This window comes from Galeopterus variegatus, unplaced genomic scaffold (assembly GCF_000696425.1).
Source record: "Galeopterus variegatus unplaced genomic scaffold, G_variegatus-3.0.2 Scaffold3871, whole genome shotgun sequence".
NCBI lineage: Eukaryota > Metazoa > Chordata > Mammalia > Dermoptera > Cynocephalidae > Galeopterus > Galeopterus variegatus.
In genome coordinates, this window is record NW_007729982.1 from 61,806 (window position 1) to 77,207 (window position 15,402).

The window sequence follows — 15,402 nt, forward strand, 5'->3', positions numbered from 1 at the left end:
AATAATTATTAGCTATCATCCTTTCCCTGAAAATGATTACTAACTTCATGAGACTTGGACATTTGAAAAGCCATATCCTCTCTGCAGTTATTCAAAATGTTTCAGAAAACTAAGGATTTACATAGAATTTGCAGGGAAAAAGTAAATGAAGAATTTTAGGAGTAAGCCTACCATTTGCTAATTCTTTATTCTCTTGTTATTTATCTGAAAGAACACTGTAATACCTTATTTCAGAGTTGACCATTCCTTTTAATTACTTATCACATACCAGTTACTGTCTCAGACATTAAATACTCTTGTTTAATTCCATGAGGTAGAGATTCCCATTTTACAGACAGTGAAACTAATGTTTAGAGATGTTAAATAACCTGCTCAAGCTCATAAAGCAAGTAGGAGTCAGAAGGAGAAGTCAAACTCAAATCTCATCGACTCAAATCAAGTGTCTTTCCATTAAGCCAAGAATATCTAAGGGCTATATTCACTATTTACTAACGCTAGGTGAAAATTTTCTTATGTCTGTTTTACATAGCCTGGAGAAGAAACAAAGATTGTAAAAGGAGAAAAATACTATACAACTAACTCTAACCTCCCACAACTTTTAACCTTAAACTTACAATATTAATATTTACTTATTTTATCAGCCTTTGCACACATTCTGTGCCACGAACCAGTGTGAAGTTTACTTCATTAACATCTGCCTTATATATGTCACTATAACATTATTAATTGATGACCTATTGTTTTGCTTATGTAAAGACTTTATTCATGAAACTTAAAACTACTAATCCCATACTGTTACTCTAGGCATTAAACATAATTCTTTCTCGAGGAGAATCTCCTAGAATTGTTGCATATATCCTTATTGTTGTTAATATATGTGAGAATGGGATCTTTTTTTTTTTCCTCCTGGGCAATATACAGCCTTAGATTTGCTTCTATTAAGGATTTCTAATCCACAGAGGAAAAAAAAAACCACACACGCAATGGCTAAACACAAGGGAAACTCTTCCTTAAAATTTAGTATGGAGAAAGGAGGTTTACAGAAATATATTCAGGTCTATTCATCTTTTACATTCATTAAGAAAAAGGATTAAAGAACAAGTATAAAAATAAACCATCTCTGTTACAGGCAGTTAAGGAAGGACAAAGAAAAGGAAATAACTGGCCTAGAGTTTCTCTAGTTAGAAGAAGTTTTCAGGTTAATATTCATCAATAATAAAATGCCATCCACAACTTTTTATTCAGTTTGAGCCATAAATATTAGGGTTATTATCTGTGGATACCGCTTTTCGAAATGAATCACGGTGCTCTAGCAATTCAGAACATATATTTAAAGTTATTGTAAGCTTTTAGCTTTAAGCTAGAAGTATATTTCAGGATTAATGATGTTCAGAAAAAAAACAAGGTATTTCATTATACACGCACACACAGAAAAATTTCAGGTTCTGATAGATAAAAATGCCACTATTTCTTTTTTTCAGTATTGGCTTTGAAACTTCCATAGTAACAATCCTAGGGATCTTGAAACACTCTCTTTTGCATGATAAGGGTTACCTTAATCCAAAACACATGAAGATGTTTACATCAGCAGCAAAAACTACATTGTTGTAGACCTTAAAAAGTCATCTAGTGTTTTTACATTAGGAATCAAAAAATTATCTGTAACTCAGTGGAAAAAATCCTGAAGGAATAAATTAGACACTTTTTGCAGTTCTTTAAATGTTTTCAGAAAACCTCAAGAGATCAATAAGTTAAACAGATGATCACAGCTACTGACCAAATGAAAACTTATTTTCTCTGGTGCAATACTCTGGCCACAATACCACTTCGAATAAAGTGGAGAGAACTCAGGACAGTCCCCACCACCCAGAGAAGCCAGGTCCACACACCCCAAACCAGCTGCACTGGAACAGGCAGGCGCCGTGCCACAGGACCTCCAGCCCAGGCCAGTCCCCGCTGCACAGAATTGGCGGTCCCTTCAGGGTCCAGGCCAGACATCAGGGTGGAGCGAGTGGACCGTGATACCCCCAGCCACCATGACTAAACACCAAAGGAAAGATACCAGAAATATGAAAAATCAAGAAAGTACAACACAACCAAAGGAAAATAATAACTCTCAACCTCTAAATCCTATAGAACAGGAAGTCCTTGAAATGACTGACAAGGTATTTCGAGCAACAATTCTAAGGAAACTAAATGAGATACAAGAAAACTCAGACAACACAATGAAATGAGAAAAAGTATACAGGACCTGAAAGAAGAAATGTACAAAGAAATCAATGCCCTGAAAAAGAATATAGCAGAGCTTGTGGAGCTGAGGGATTCATTCAGTGAAATAAAAAACACAACAGAGAGTTTAACCAGCAGGCTAAAACAAGCAGAAGAGAGAATTTCTGACCTTGAAGATGGGCTGTTCAAAATCACACAAGTAGACAAAGAAAAAAGAATTTAAAAAATTGAAGAAAATCTAAGAGAGATAACAGACAACTTTAACCACTCAAATACCTGAATCATGGGTATTCCAGAAGGGGAGGAAAAGGGAAATGGCATTGAAAACATATTCAACAAAATAATAGCAGAAAACTTCCCAGGTATAGGCAAAGACACAGATCTTCACATTCAGGAGGCTCAAAGATCCCCAAACATATTCAACCCAAAAAGGTCCTCTCCAAGACATGTTATATTCAAATTGGCAAAACTCAAAGACAAAGAGAGAATCTTAAAATCTGCAAGAGAGAAGCATCAAGTTACCTATAAGGGAGCCCCAATCAGACTAACATCAGACTTTTCATCAGAAACCCTAAAAGCCTGAAAAGAATGGGATGATATAATCAAAATACTAAAAGACAAAAATTGCCAGCCAAGAACACTTTACCCAGCAAGGCTATCCTTCCAAAATGAAGGACAAAGAGTATATTTCTCAAACAAACAAAAACTGCAGGAGTTCACTACCACATGACCAGCCTTACAAAAAACTATCAAGGGAGTACTGAGTTTGGTACCTGAAACACAACCATCAATGCCATGAATACTCAAGAAAGAACAAAACCCATCAGTAAAATAAAAATGCTAACAATAAGGAGAAAAAATAGTTTATCTACCACCCCAATAAACCAACAAACACAGAAGACAAACAGAAAATCAGACAGAAAGCAACAAAAGATATTAAGACATCAAGACAAAAAATGCTAGGAGTAAATCAACACCTTTCAATAATAACTCTAAATGTAAAAGGATTAAATCCCCCACTCAAAAGACACAGACTGACTGGGTTAAAAAGATGGCCCCAATGACATGCTGCTTTTAAGAGACTCACCTTACCTGTAAAGACACACACAGACTAAGAGTGAAAGGATGGAAAAAGATATATCATGCAAAAAGAAATGAAAAATGAGCTGTAGTAGCTATTCTTGTATCAGGTAAAATAGACTTTAAAACAAAAACCATAAAAAGAGATAAAGAAGGACACTACATAATGATAAAAGGATCTATCCATCAAGAAGACGTAACAATCATAAATATATACACACCCAATATCGGAGCAGCCAGATTTATAAAGCAAATACTATTAGACCTAAAGAATGAAATAGTCACTAATACCATAATAGCAGGAGACCTGAACACCCCACTCTCAACATTGGACAGATCATCTAGGCAAAAAATCAATAGAGAAACACAAGATCTAAACAATACTTTAGACCACCAACTGGACTTGGCAGATATCTATAGAACATTCCATCCAACAACCTCAGAATAGTCATTCTTTTCATCAGCACATGGAACATTCTCCAGGATAGACCACATGTTAGCTACAAATCAAGTCTCAAAGAATTTTTTAAAAACTGGAATTATTCCATGTATTTTTTCAGATCAAAATGGATTAAAACTAGAAATCAATTACAAACAAAACTCTGGAAACTACACAACACATGGAAATTAAACAGCATTCTACTTAATAACATGTGGGTCCAAGAAGAAATTAAACATGAAATCAAAAAATTTCTTGAAACTAATGAAAATAATGACACATCATACCAAAACCTGTGGAATACTGCAAAAGCAGCCCTAAGGGGGAAACTAATCTCATTAAATGCTCACCTCAGAAGAATGGAAAGATGTCAAATAAACAATCTACCACTTCACCTTAAAGAACTAGAAAAACAGGAATGATCCAAACCCAAAGTTAGCAGACGGACAGAAATAATTAAGATCAGAGCAGAAATACATGAAATAAAAACCCAAAAAATGATATAAAAGATCAATGAAACAAAAAGTTGGTTTTGAAAAGATAAATATAATTGACAACCCATTAGCAAGGCTAACTAAAAAAAGAAAAGAGAAGACCCAAATAACAAAAATTAGAAATGAAAAAGATGATATTACAACTGATACTTCAGAAATACAAGGAATCATTAGAGACTACTATAAACAACCATATACCAACAAATTTGAAAACCTGGAGGAATTGGATAAATTTCTGTATGCACACAAACTACCAAAACTGAGCCAAGAAGATATAGAAAATCTGAACAGAAAAATAACAATAAAAGAGATTGAAGCTGTTATCAGAAGTCTCCCAACAAAGAACAGCGCAGGACTGGATGGGTTCACTGGAGAATTCTACCAAACCTTCAGAGAAGAATTGATATGAATTCTCTACGAATTATTCCAAAAGACTAAAACAGAGGCCATTCTCCCAAACTCATTCTATGAGGCAAACAAACATTACCCTGATACCAAAACCAGATAAAGATACAACAAGTAAAGAACTACAGGCCAATATCCTTGATGAATGTAGATGAAAAAGTCCTCAATAAAATGCTAGCTAACAGAATACAGCAACACATACACAAAATTATACACCATGATCAAGGGGGATTCATCCCAGGGATGCAAGGTTGGTTCAACATATGCAAATCAATAAATGTGATATACCACATCAATAAAATCAAAGACAAAAACCATATGATCATCTCTATAGATGCTGAAAAAGCATTTGACAAAATTCAACATTCGTTCATGACAAAGACTCTCTACAAATTAGGTATAGACAGAAAGTACCTCAAAACAATTAAAGCCATATCTGATAAGCCCACTGCCAATATCATCCTGAAAAGCCTCTACAAAATAACTCTTAGGGTTGATAAATGATTTCAGCAAAGTTGCAGGATACAAAATTGACACACAAAAATCAGTAGCATTTCTACACTCCAACAGTGAACATGCAGAAAAAGAAATCAAGAAAGTTAGCCCATTTACAATAGCCACCAAAAATATAAAACAGTTAGGAATAAAGTTAGCCAAGGATATGAAAAATCTCTATGATGAAAACTACAAACCACTGTTGAGAGAAATTAAAGAGGACACAAGAAGATGGAATGATATTCCATGCTCTTGGATTAGAAGAATTAACACTGTGAAAATGTCCATAGTACCCAAAGTTATCTATAGATTCAATGCAATCCCCATCAAAATTCCAATAACATTTTTCTCAGAAATGGAAAAAACTATCTTGACATTTATATGGAATAACAAAAGACTGTGAATAGCTAAAACAATCCTGAGCAAAAAAAAATAAAGTTGGGGACATAACACTACCTGACTTTAAACTATACTACAAAGCTATAATAACCAAAACAGCATAATACTGGCATAAAAACAGACACACGGATCAACAGAATACAATAGAGAATCCTGAAATCAACCCATACTCCTACAGCCATCTGAACTTTGACAAAGCCTTCAAGTCTACACACTGGGGAAGAGACTGCCTCTTCAGCAAATGGTGCTGGGAAAACTGTATATTCATATGTAGGAGAATGAAACTAGACCCGTACCTCTCATCATCTACCAAAATCAACTCAAAATGGATTAAAGAATTAAATGTACATCCTGAAACAATAAAACTCCTTAAAGAAAACATAGGGGAAACACTCTAGGAAGTAGGATTGGGTACAGAATTCATGAATATGATTCCAAAAACACAGGTAACCAAAGGAAAAATAAACAAATGGGATTATATCAAACTAAATAGCTTCTGCACAGAAAAAGAAACAACAGAGTGAAAAGACAACCAACAGAGTGGGAGAAAATATGTGCAAAATATACATCTGACAAAGGATTAATATCCAGATTATACAAGGAACTCAAACAACTTTATGGCAAAAAAACAAATAACCCAATTAAAAGATGAGCAAAGGAGCTGAACAGGCATTTCTCAAAGGAAGATATACAAATGGCCAACAGACACATGAAAAAATGCTCACCATCACTCAGCATTCGGGAAATTCAAATCAAAATCACTCTGAGAGACCATCTCACTCCAGTTAGGATGGCTAATATCCAAAAGACTGAGAATGATAAATGCTGGTGGGGCTGCGGAGAAAAAGGAACTCTTATACACTTGGTGGGACTGCAAAATGGTGTCCTTTATAGAAAATGGTATGGAGGTTCCTCAAACAATTACAGATAGATCTACCATATGACCCAGCTATCCCACTGGTGGGAATATACCCAGAGGAATGGAAATCATCATGTTGAAGGGATACCCACACTCCTGTGTTTACTGCAGCACTATTTACAATAGCCAAGAATTGGAACCAGCCCAAATGTCCATCATCAGATGAGTGGATAAGGAAAATGTGGTATATCTACACAATGGAATACTACTCTGCTATAAAAAAGAATGAAATACTACCATTCGCAGCAACATGGAGGAACTTAGAGAAAATTATAGTAAGTGAAACAAGTCAGGCACAGAAAGAGAAATACCACATGTTCTCACTTATTTGTGGGAGCAAAAATAAATAAATAAATATACAAACAAATAAACAGTGGGGGGGAAGAAGACACAACAATCACAACAATTCTTCTAACTTGTTATGACAAGTGAACAGATATGATGTTGATGGAGGAGAGTGGGGAGAGAAAGGAAGGAAAGAGGAACTGGTAAAGGGACACGAAAATCAACCACATTGTATATTGATAAGTTAAAATAAAACAAATAAAATAGTCTTACATGTGAACAAAATATTCCAACAAGATCCTCATTTTACTTTGAGCTGTTCCACAAAACAACTTTCTATGACAAACTAAGTTTGGAAAACTCATATAACATAGCTTCACCTTAGAGATACTTAATCATATTAACATATTAAAAGGCCCTGGGAAACCCAGAAAAAAAAATAAAGTGAACAGAAAGCCCTAAAAACTCAGATCCTAATCAAGCCTAATTTAAAAGTAAGGGTCTCTCAGCCTCAATTTCCTCAGTTGTGAGTTTAAGGAGTTACTCATTCAACGTTGGTTGAATGTCTTCTATGTGCCAAACACTGTGTTAGCAATGGAAGTTTGTTATTTGGTTACATGGTCCTTACCCTTGAAAAGCTCCTAATCTTGTGAAGAGACAAATAAATACAACATGACAATTGCTATGAACATATTGCTATGCCTACACACATCCAAAAAGGCTGCAGAGAGGACAATCAGTTGAACCGAAACTTGTTAGTTGGAAATGGAGATTAAGGGTATTTCTTGAAGAAAGAAAGGGCAGAAAAAAGAGGTTTAATGTAGATGATGCACAGGCTGGGTGTCAGAGAAAACTGGCAGGAGATTAACTTAGAGCCTTAAATGTCACACGAAGGAATGTGACCTCTAAGCAGCGATAAGTCACTTAAACATTATTGGCAAAGTTCTATCTACACTAAGATTCTGGAAATTGGCTGTAGTCCCAACCAAATGATTCCAATTTCTCTAGCATTTCATTTGAAATTATTAGAGTCTCTTCAAACAAAAAAGCAAAAGTAGCCAAGTTCTGATGCTGATATTATGAAACCTAAAAGACCTCTCTTCACTAATAAATTTTAGGACTATCAGTAGACTTCTATTGTTATTATTACAGTAGTAAAGCATTCTAAAAGCAAGATATATGATAAGTGATTTACTTCTGCTCTTAATCAAATACAAACTATGCAAAACCATAGAGGTGTTAAAATCATAAACAGATATTAAATTTACATGCTCCCCAAAATGCTTTGTTCAAATAAAGCTTTACTCTGAACATCAATTAATTAGAAGTACCTAAAGAGATATCTAAACTGTCATTTACCTGTGTTCTGCAGGAACAGGTGGCGGCCAAACAGCAGGATCTCTAAATGGTTCATCTTGACAAGACACAGGGAAATCTGGGGGCCTGTCGATTTTAAAACTTTCTAAAGTGCTGACAATACTTTTAACTTGTTCATATTCTTCCAATAATTCCTGCCGAACCTTAAAAGAAAATAGCCTTTATGCTATAAACTGTTTAATGATTTTATAAGTTGTAAATAATAAATTGCTACAGAATGCCATTTTTTCAATATCATTGAAAGTATTCAAAATGAATCACTAAAGCATAATCAAAAACACAAAGCTTTTAAAGTAACAGAAAGAGAAAGGCAGGGATGGATTTGAAAAAAGACATGATCAATATACCTTTTCATAAGGTAAGCAGTTATATATCTTTCATAATGGAACATTGTTTCTACCAAAGAAAGTGATGATCATTAATACAATTTAAAACAAGCAACTAAGTTGGTAACAAGTTAACAATTACCAGAAATCTATAATGTTATGCTAAATCTTTGTAATATATCTGTAAATAAATTCCAAAAAATTGTCTGCCAAAATTTTTATGAACACTTCCTGTCTCCAATTTCACTAAATATGAAATGCCTGTCATGAATGTCTGAAAGCCTGAAGCGGTCTAATACTATGAATTACACACTTCCAATTTTTATTTAAATTCTTCACCTAAAATCTGAATTTTTCTGACCTTGTTTAAATTTTCAAGTCCTGGGTAAAGTTTACTTTGAGTCCAAAGGCAAGATTTTTCCTATATTTAAGAAATTTAACTGAGCACCTAATATGTGGAAATTCCTACGTTTTCAAATTCTGAACTCAAACCAATCTTCAAAAGCAAACAGATGAAGATTAAAAATTACATTTATAAATTCATCTTAGAAATTCTAATATTTTTTAACAAGAAAACACATCTCACTGTAAAGCAGAGCATAAGAAACTTTCCCTTATCTTTATCTTGAATAATATAATAAAAGGAACATATGAAGGAGTTACAGAACCAAAGAAAAATCTAGATAAAATTCAAATGCTAATATATGCAATTATTCATACATAATATGCTATACCAGGAGAAATAAAATTTCAGAACCCAACGGAAAGAAACACAGTAGAAATATCTAAATAGAAATTATTACTATTTAACATACAATTAAGAATATGTCAAAAATATTCCCATGATAGATTAATAAACCACCCTGCATGTGGCTAGCACTAAAAATAGAAGAAAACAACTAAAAATTTCAGCCTGAGTTAGAGCAAGTATGTTGTTTTCACTTAACATAACTTGGTAACACTTAAGTTGGAAAATAAACTAAATTTACCCTCAAAACTTAGTAAAATATCAATTTCTTATGACTGGAAAAATTACAAGAAACACTTGAAAGGCATTAGTACATAAAATAAAAACGTCAAAGAAATGTTTGACTTTGTACTCAATTTTAAAAGAATTTTAAGTTTTAACAATAAGTGGGAAGTGCTCTCTCTGGTAGCACATACACAAAAATTGGAAAAGTAAGAGAAGATTAGTGTGGATGACACACAAACTCATGAAGTATTTCATATATTTTGACTTAAAATTTTCTAAAAAGTACAGTATCTTGTTTTAGTTTACAACAGGTAAAAAATACAAACTATTAATAAACCCTTATAAAACAAAAGACAATTTTATTTAACTTAAAGACAGATGGTTTTATTTAATTATTTTCTTAAAGAAAAACATTGCTTATAACTACTATTTGTAAAAAAAATTTTTTTTAAAGTTGCAATGAATTTGGAATTGGGGTACTGGAACAAGAATTATGTTAAAAGATACTGATCAATTAAAACATTAAATTAAATAATAAAATAATATTAAAATTATTTTAATTAAAATTTAATTAATTTTATTAATAATAAAAAATAATAAAAAATGGAGTAGGGAAATAATTCAAGTTTTTGTACTATTACATAATCAAGTTGTATAGTCAAAAGACAACAAACATATTCATGTTATTTATTAGATTACTGACTCATTTGTATTTGTAAGGAGTCTTTCAAAAGATGAGGAAAATTTCTTAAGGGAAAAATTTTATGAAATGGGTTAAAAATACATGTAAATATAAAAGGGGAAAGGGCAAGTAAGACCTTAGTTCAAAACTTTGTAGTTACACAAATTTTAAATGTAATTTATAAATTACATTTTAGGTAATCAATCACGAAAATTGTTTTAAAAATTAAAAGTACATTCAATTACATTCAATTAAAATTTAATATCTTCGAAATATACCTCATGAAGTATATGATCAAAAATACAAAAAACTAACTAGTCAAGACATAATAAAATTATTCAGAGTACATTTTAAATATGTTTTAGTATTCAAATAACTACAAAATCTCAAAGTAATTTTCCAATTCTAATTTCTCAAGTATAATAGACGACTGATGCCCTCATTTATATAATATGTCAATGTGATCTCACCTGTTGCCATTTGCCTTTGATAGCCGGGTCTCTGACTGACTGGCAATGTCTCTGAATCTGCTGTATCACCCCCTGGTAGTACACCATTGATGAGTCATAATTTCCAAGAAGTGCATATTCTCTTCCTTTCTTTGCATTGTCACAAATCTCAGCCAAATTCATTTTCTTTTAGAGACCTAATACATAAAATATAATGGCTTTTTAAAAAAGTTTTCAGCACCAACTTTAAAACATTTTTTATTATTCTTTAAAATATCTGCTTAAAAGTCAAAATAATTATCTTTCATTCTTTGAGGTTATCTGAATGCATCTTATAATACTGAACAAATTTTCCAATTTCGTAAATACAAAAGAGATCACAAGAAAACAGCACAGAGATAGTAGGGAGAGGAGTTATACAGCTCTAAACTAGTGATTTATTTACAGGTACGCAAACTGAACACTAGTTTTCCTTGCTCATTTGTAATTACCAGAAACTGCAATAATTGTAAAGATGACCTTACTGTGTTTTATTCAATTTATTCTTGACAAGATAGAAATATATGAATACCATAAAAATATAAATATGTTATATTTTCTAGGGACATCAGTTAAAACTGCAGAAATTACTTCTCACTAAAACTTTTGGCCCCAAGAATAAAAAGTCATACTTAAGGAACACATTTTAAAGGAACAGTCTAGAGCTGTCCATTCATCTTTTAATTTAACATTTAATTAAATTTAAATTAATTTTTTTGTGTGTGTGTGACCGGTAAGGGGATCGCAACCCTTGGTGTGGTGTTGCCCGCACTGCGCTCAGCCAGTGAGCGCTCCAGCCATCCCTATATAGGATCCGAACCCGCGGCGGGAGCGCCGCTACGCACCCAAGCGCCGCACTCTTCCGAGTGTGCCACAGGGCCGGCCCAAATTTAAATTAAATTTAAACATTTAATTGCTCCATACAACTTAACTCTAAACAAAAACCTGTGAATTAAACTATCTGAGCCTATTTTGCTTTTCAACTTCTAACCTTTTACGATCCTGTCATTCTCCATAGCTTTCCAGCTGTGCAAAAAACTATCATTAATCTTTTCCTCTCTATAAGATGCCAGGAAGAATACCCTCTGAACCTCTGGTTTCCACCAAAGTCCTCCAGCCCAGTAATTCTGGCTTTTCTTCCAGGCCTTCCAAAAGTCTCCTAGAATCATCCAAGGCTTCTATGCAAAGATACTTTCCTCCCAAAACTATAAGGAATATGAAATACTAAGATACAGCAGAAAGATATGCTGGAAAAGAGTCCAAATTGCCCTACTCTGACTTTCTGGAACAGTAAACCAATGAATACATTTAGTGGAGAAAATCAAAATACTTTTCTCTGCCTTTCTGAGGGAATTAAATTTTGGTTTGGGTAACGTGACTCTTCCTGACTCTGAATCTCTTATCTGTTCTTAAGGCGCTCAAAAATTCTTCCTCAAAATTAACGATAACTAAATGTAGGCATTTCAACTGACTTCAGTACATTCTTGAAACGAAGGCTGTTCCCTTTATGTGGCTTGACATATTATTTGCCCCTTATTCCAATATAGGTTCCTTGAAGGCAGCATTATGTTACTTGAGAATCACTCTGCAGCAAACAGTAAGCTAATTTTACACAGTAAGAAATTTCAGTGTTCAGTAGATCTATTCACAAAATACAGGATAACCATGCAAAGCCTCTTCTTCAAATCTGGAACATTAACACAAAACAATATGGTCTTAGTACAGTGAATAAGCTGCAATTAATTAATCCAGCAGAAACAAAGCTACTCCATAAAGTATTTTCTTTAGGTTGCTGTGAGACAAAAGCATTAATTCTGCTAGTAAGTACAGGTACACAACTATACAGGATAAAAATATCTTGATGTAAAGTAGGGGTTGGCAAACTTTTTTCTGTAAAGGGCCACACAGTAAATAGTTTAGGCTGTGAGGGCTAAAAAGCAAACTGGAAGACATTATATAGGTACTAATATAATGAGACATTTTCTATAATTTTTACTGATCAAATTCAAAATATTATAGTAATTGTTGTAACAGAGTACAATTTTCTGTAAGCCAGGACTACTAATGAGAAGAGTGGACAATTTTTCACTTAGTTGGGATTCAGAGTTAGTGTTCCCTATCATCAAAATCAATTACAAATGTTGGCATGTTATTAATGCAAATTAGACATGTTATTGAAATATTTAGTAAGATTTTACATATATCATCTTAGCAAATGTCTTTTTTCAAAAAGTATCAGTTAAGTGCTGCCATATCCTGATATCAAGTCACAAGCATATGATTTCAATTCAGCATTTTCATTGTTTGGAAGGTACTTAAAGAATTTCTTCTTCTCTTAGTATTTGCCCTTTAGCATGTCATTACATTGCAGATTAATAACTTCCAATAAGAATTAGATGGAAGTGCAGAGTTAAATGGATTCTGTAACACAGAAATTTCCTTTGCACTTGCATCAAAATCTGAAAAACACTGCTGAAACTGTAGTTTGAGCTCAGAAAATATATCTTCTGCAACTCAGGGTGGGAATAGAGATCTCTCTTCCTTGTTTCAATTTTTGACAGCATAGAAAGCTATTATAAAAGAGCTTGATATTACTTGTGATTCAAACAGCATTAGTTGGCATCGAAATAACTTTACTGCAGTATTAGTTTTTAAATAAACAGTATTTTGCCTTGTAATTCGTGAAATTCATTTGTAATGAATCTCAGGTTGAATTCATTAACAAACATTATGGAGTCTGCAGGCAAAACTAATTTCTAAAGCCATTCAGTGTTCTAAATAATAGTGGTTGAGAGCAGTCCCTCTCATTCATAAAAATTTCGATTTCAGCCCTAAGCTCAAAAGTTTGCAATAAAACCTAACCACTACACTAAGCCATCAAAGAGCTGTGTGATATGGAACAAGTGAGGATATTCAGCTTCTATATCTGATGATATTTCATGGAGCTGACAATGGCTAAGTTCACAAGGGCAAATGCTGACACTACTGGTTCCAAAGAGCATAATGAATTCAAATATTTTCTGCAAAATACCTGCTAAGACATAAAACAGGTAATAACCATAGGCTTTAAACATCTTACATTTTCACAGCATTATATATCTGTCCACCTTAGCTTTTTTCTATTCTACACAAAATTTTACCACTATCAGTTATAATACATCTTAGTAGATTCCCTCTCAGATTGTATGGAATTAGTGTTTTCTTAACTTTTCGAAAATACTCATCTGTAGTTGTTCCACACACACTATTCATTAGGACTAATTCTTCAATAACTTCAAACTTAGCATTGTCTTCTCAAATAAATGACAACTGAGCAGTATTGGTAACATCTGTCAATTCATCAGGAGCCAAAGAAAACCACTCAAAATCATATAACATGTTTTTTAATTGATTATTGTTGTCTTCACCTCTTTAGACAACAGTTCTTGCCAAAAAGATACTAGCCTTAAGCAAGTTTATTTTCTCTGGACACAATTCTGTGCTTGCTGTGATCAAACACAATTTAGTTAACTTACCATCAGCAAATGATTTCTTTGCTTGGCTAACAAATGAGCCACTCAGAAATTTACTTTGGGTGCAGCCTCATTTTCTTTTTCTTTCTTTTCTTTCTTTTTTTTTTTTTCCCTGACCGGTAAGGGGATCACAACCCTCGGCATGGTGTTGTCTGCACCACGCTCAGCCAGTGATCGCACTGGCCATCCCTATATAGGATCCGAACCCACAGCCTTGGCGCTACCAGCACTGCACTCTCCCGAGTGAGCCACAAGGCCAGCCCTCTCATTTTCATTTTTTTTTTTTTTTGTCCTTTTTTGAGACCGGCTGCACCGCGCTCAGCCCGTGAGCGCTGTGAGCGCACCGGTCATCCCTATATAGGATCCGAACCCGCGGCGGGAGCGCTACTGCGCTCCCAGCGCTGCACTCTCCCGAGCGCGCCACGGGCTTGGCCCTTCATTTTTTAATTTTGTGAAGACATTCTACTGGAATAAGATACTCCTTTTTAAGTTTTCTAATTTTTTTGACTATTACTTTCCCGTGAGTTGTGAGTACTGTGATGAGTGCTTTGTCTGATAGTATAAATGTATACTGTATTTCTTTAGCACAGCTATAGTGTCACTGCATAATAAACACAATGTTTTGTCACCTAACTAAATAATCCATGCTCCATTGTGCTTTAAAAGTATAACATTTCAAGCCTATTTTTTTAATCTTTTCTAGTTTTGACATGATGGATATGCATTGATTATAAATAAACTATGATGGTACAATGATATACATAGCTCTTAAAACACTGATTACAGTGCACCAAGCAGCAGGGTAAAGGAATGAGAATACCATATGGTCTCTGTCACAACTAAACAGCCACAGACAATATGTAGATAACTAAGTGTGGTTGTGTTGCAATAAAACTTTATTTATGGACACCAAGATCTGAATTTTACTTAATGTCTAATGTGCCATAAAACAGTAATTGTCTTTGATTTTTTTCAACCATTTAAAAATGCAAAAAACCATTCATAGTTCATAGGCCATTCGTGAACAGGAAGTGGGCTGGATTTGGCCCCTGGATTATAGTTTGCTTACTCCTACTTTCAGCTTCTATCTTAAGAACCTGAGAATCTTAAGCAAATTAAGCCCAAAAGCAGCAGAAAGAAGGACATAAAGAGAAGAAATCAACAAAATAGTAAACAGAAAAACAATAAAAAATTTCAATGTAGCCAAAAGCAGGTTCTTTGGAAAGATCAATAAAATAAACCTCTAGTAAGGTTGACCAGGAAAGGGAGAGAAAACACAAATTACCAAAATCAGAAATG

General features: G+C 33.7%; 1 protein-coding gene across 1 annotated transcript in view; it reads right to left on the bottom strand.

Moving 5' to 3' along the window:
* The window catches only part of KATNAL1 (katanin p60 subunit A-like 1), a gene marked incomplete at its 3' end in the record, with an annotated part of 56,167 nt that extends 45,418 nt beyond the window's left edge, over positions 1-10,749 (bottom strand). Inside the window, exons 1-2 of the mRNA XM_008586196.1 lie at positions 10,574-10,749; positions 8,105-8,265 (exon numbers count right to left, since the gene is read on the bottom strand). Of these exons, the coding sequence (XP_008584418.1) occupies positions 8,105-8,265; positions 10,574-10,735 (323 nt within the window). The remainder of the gene's footprint in view (positions 1-8,104; positions 8,266-10,573) is intronic.
* Between the last annotated feature and the right edge of the window lie 4,653 nt (positions 10,750-15,402).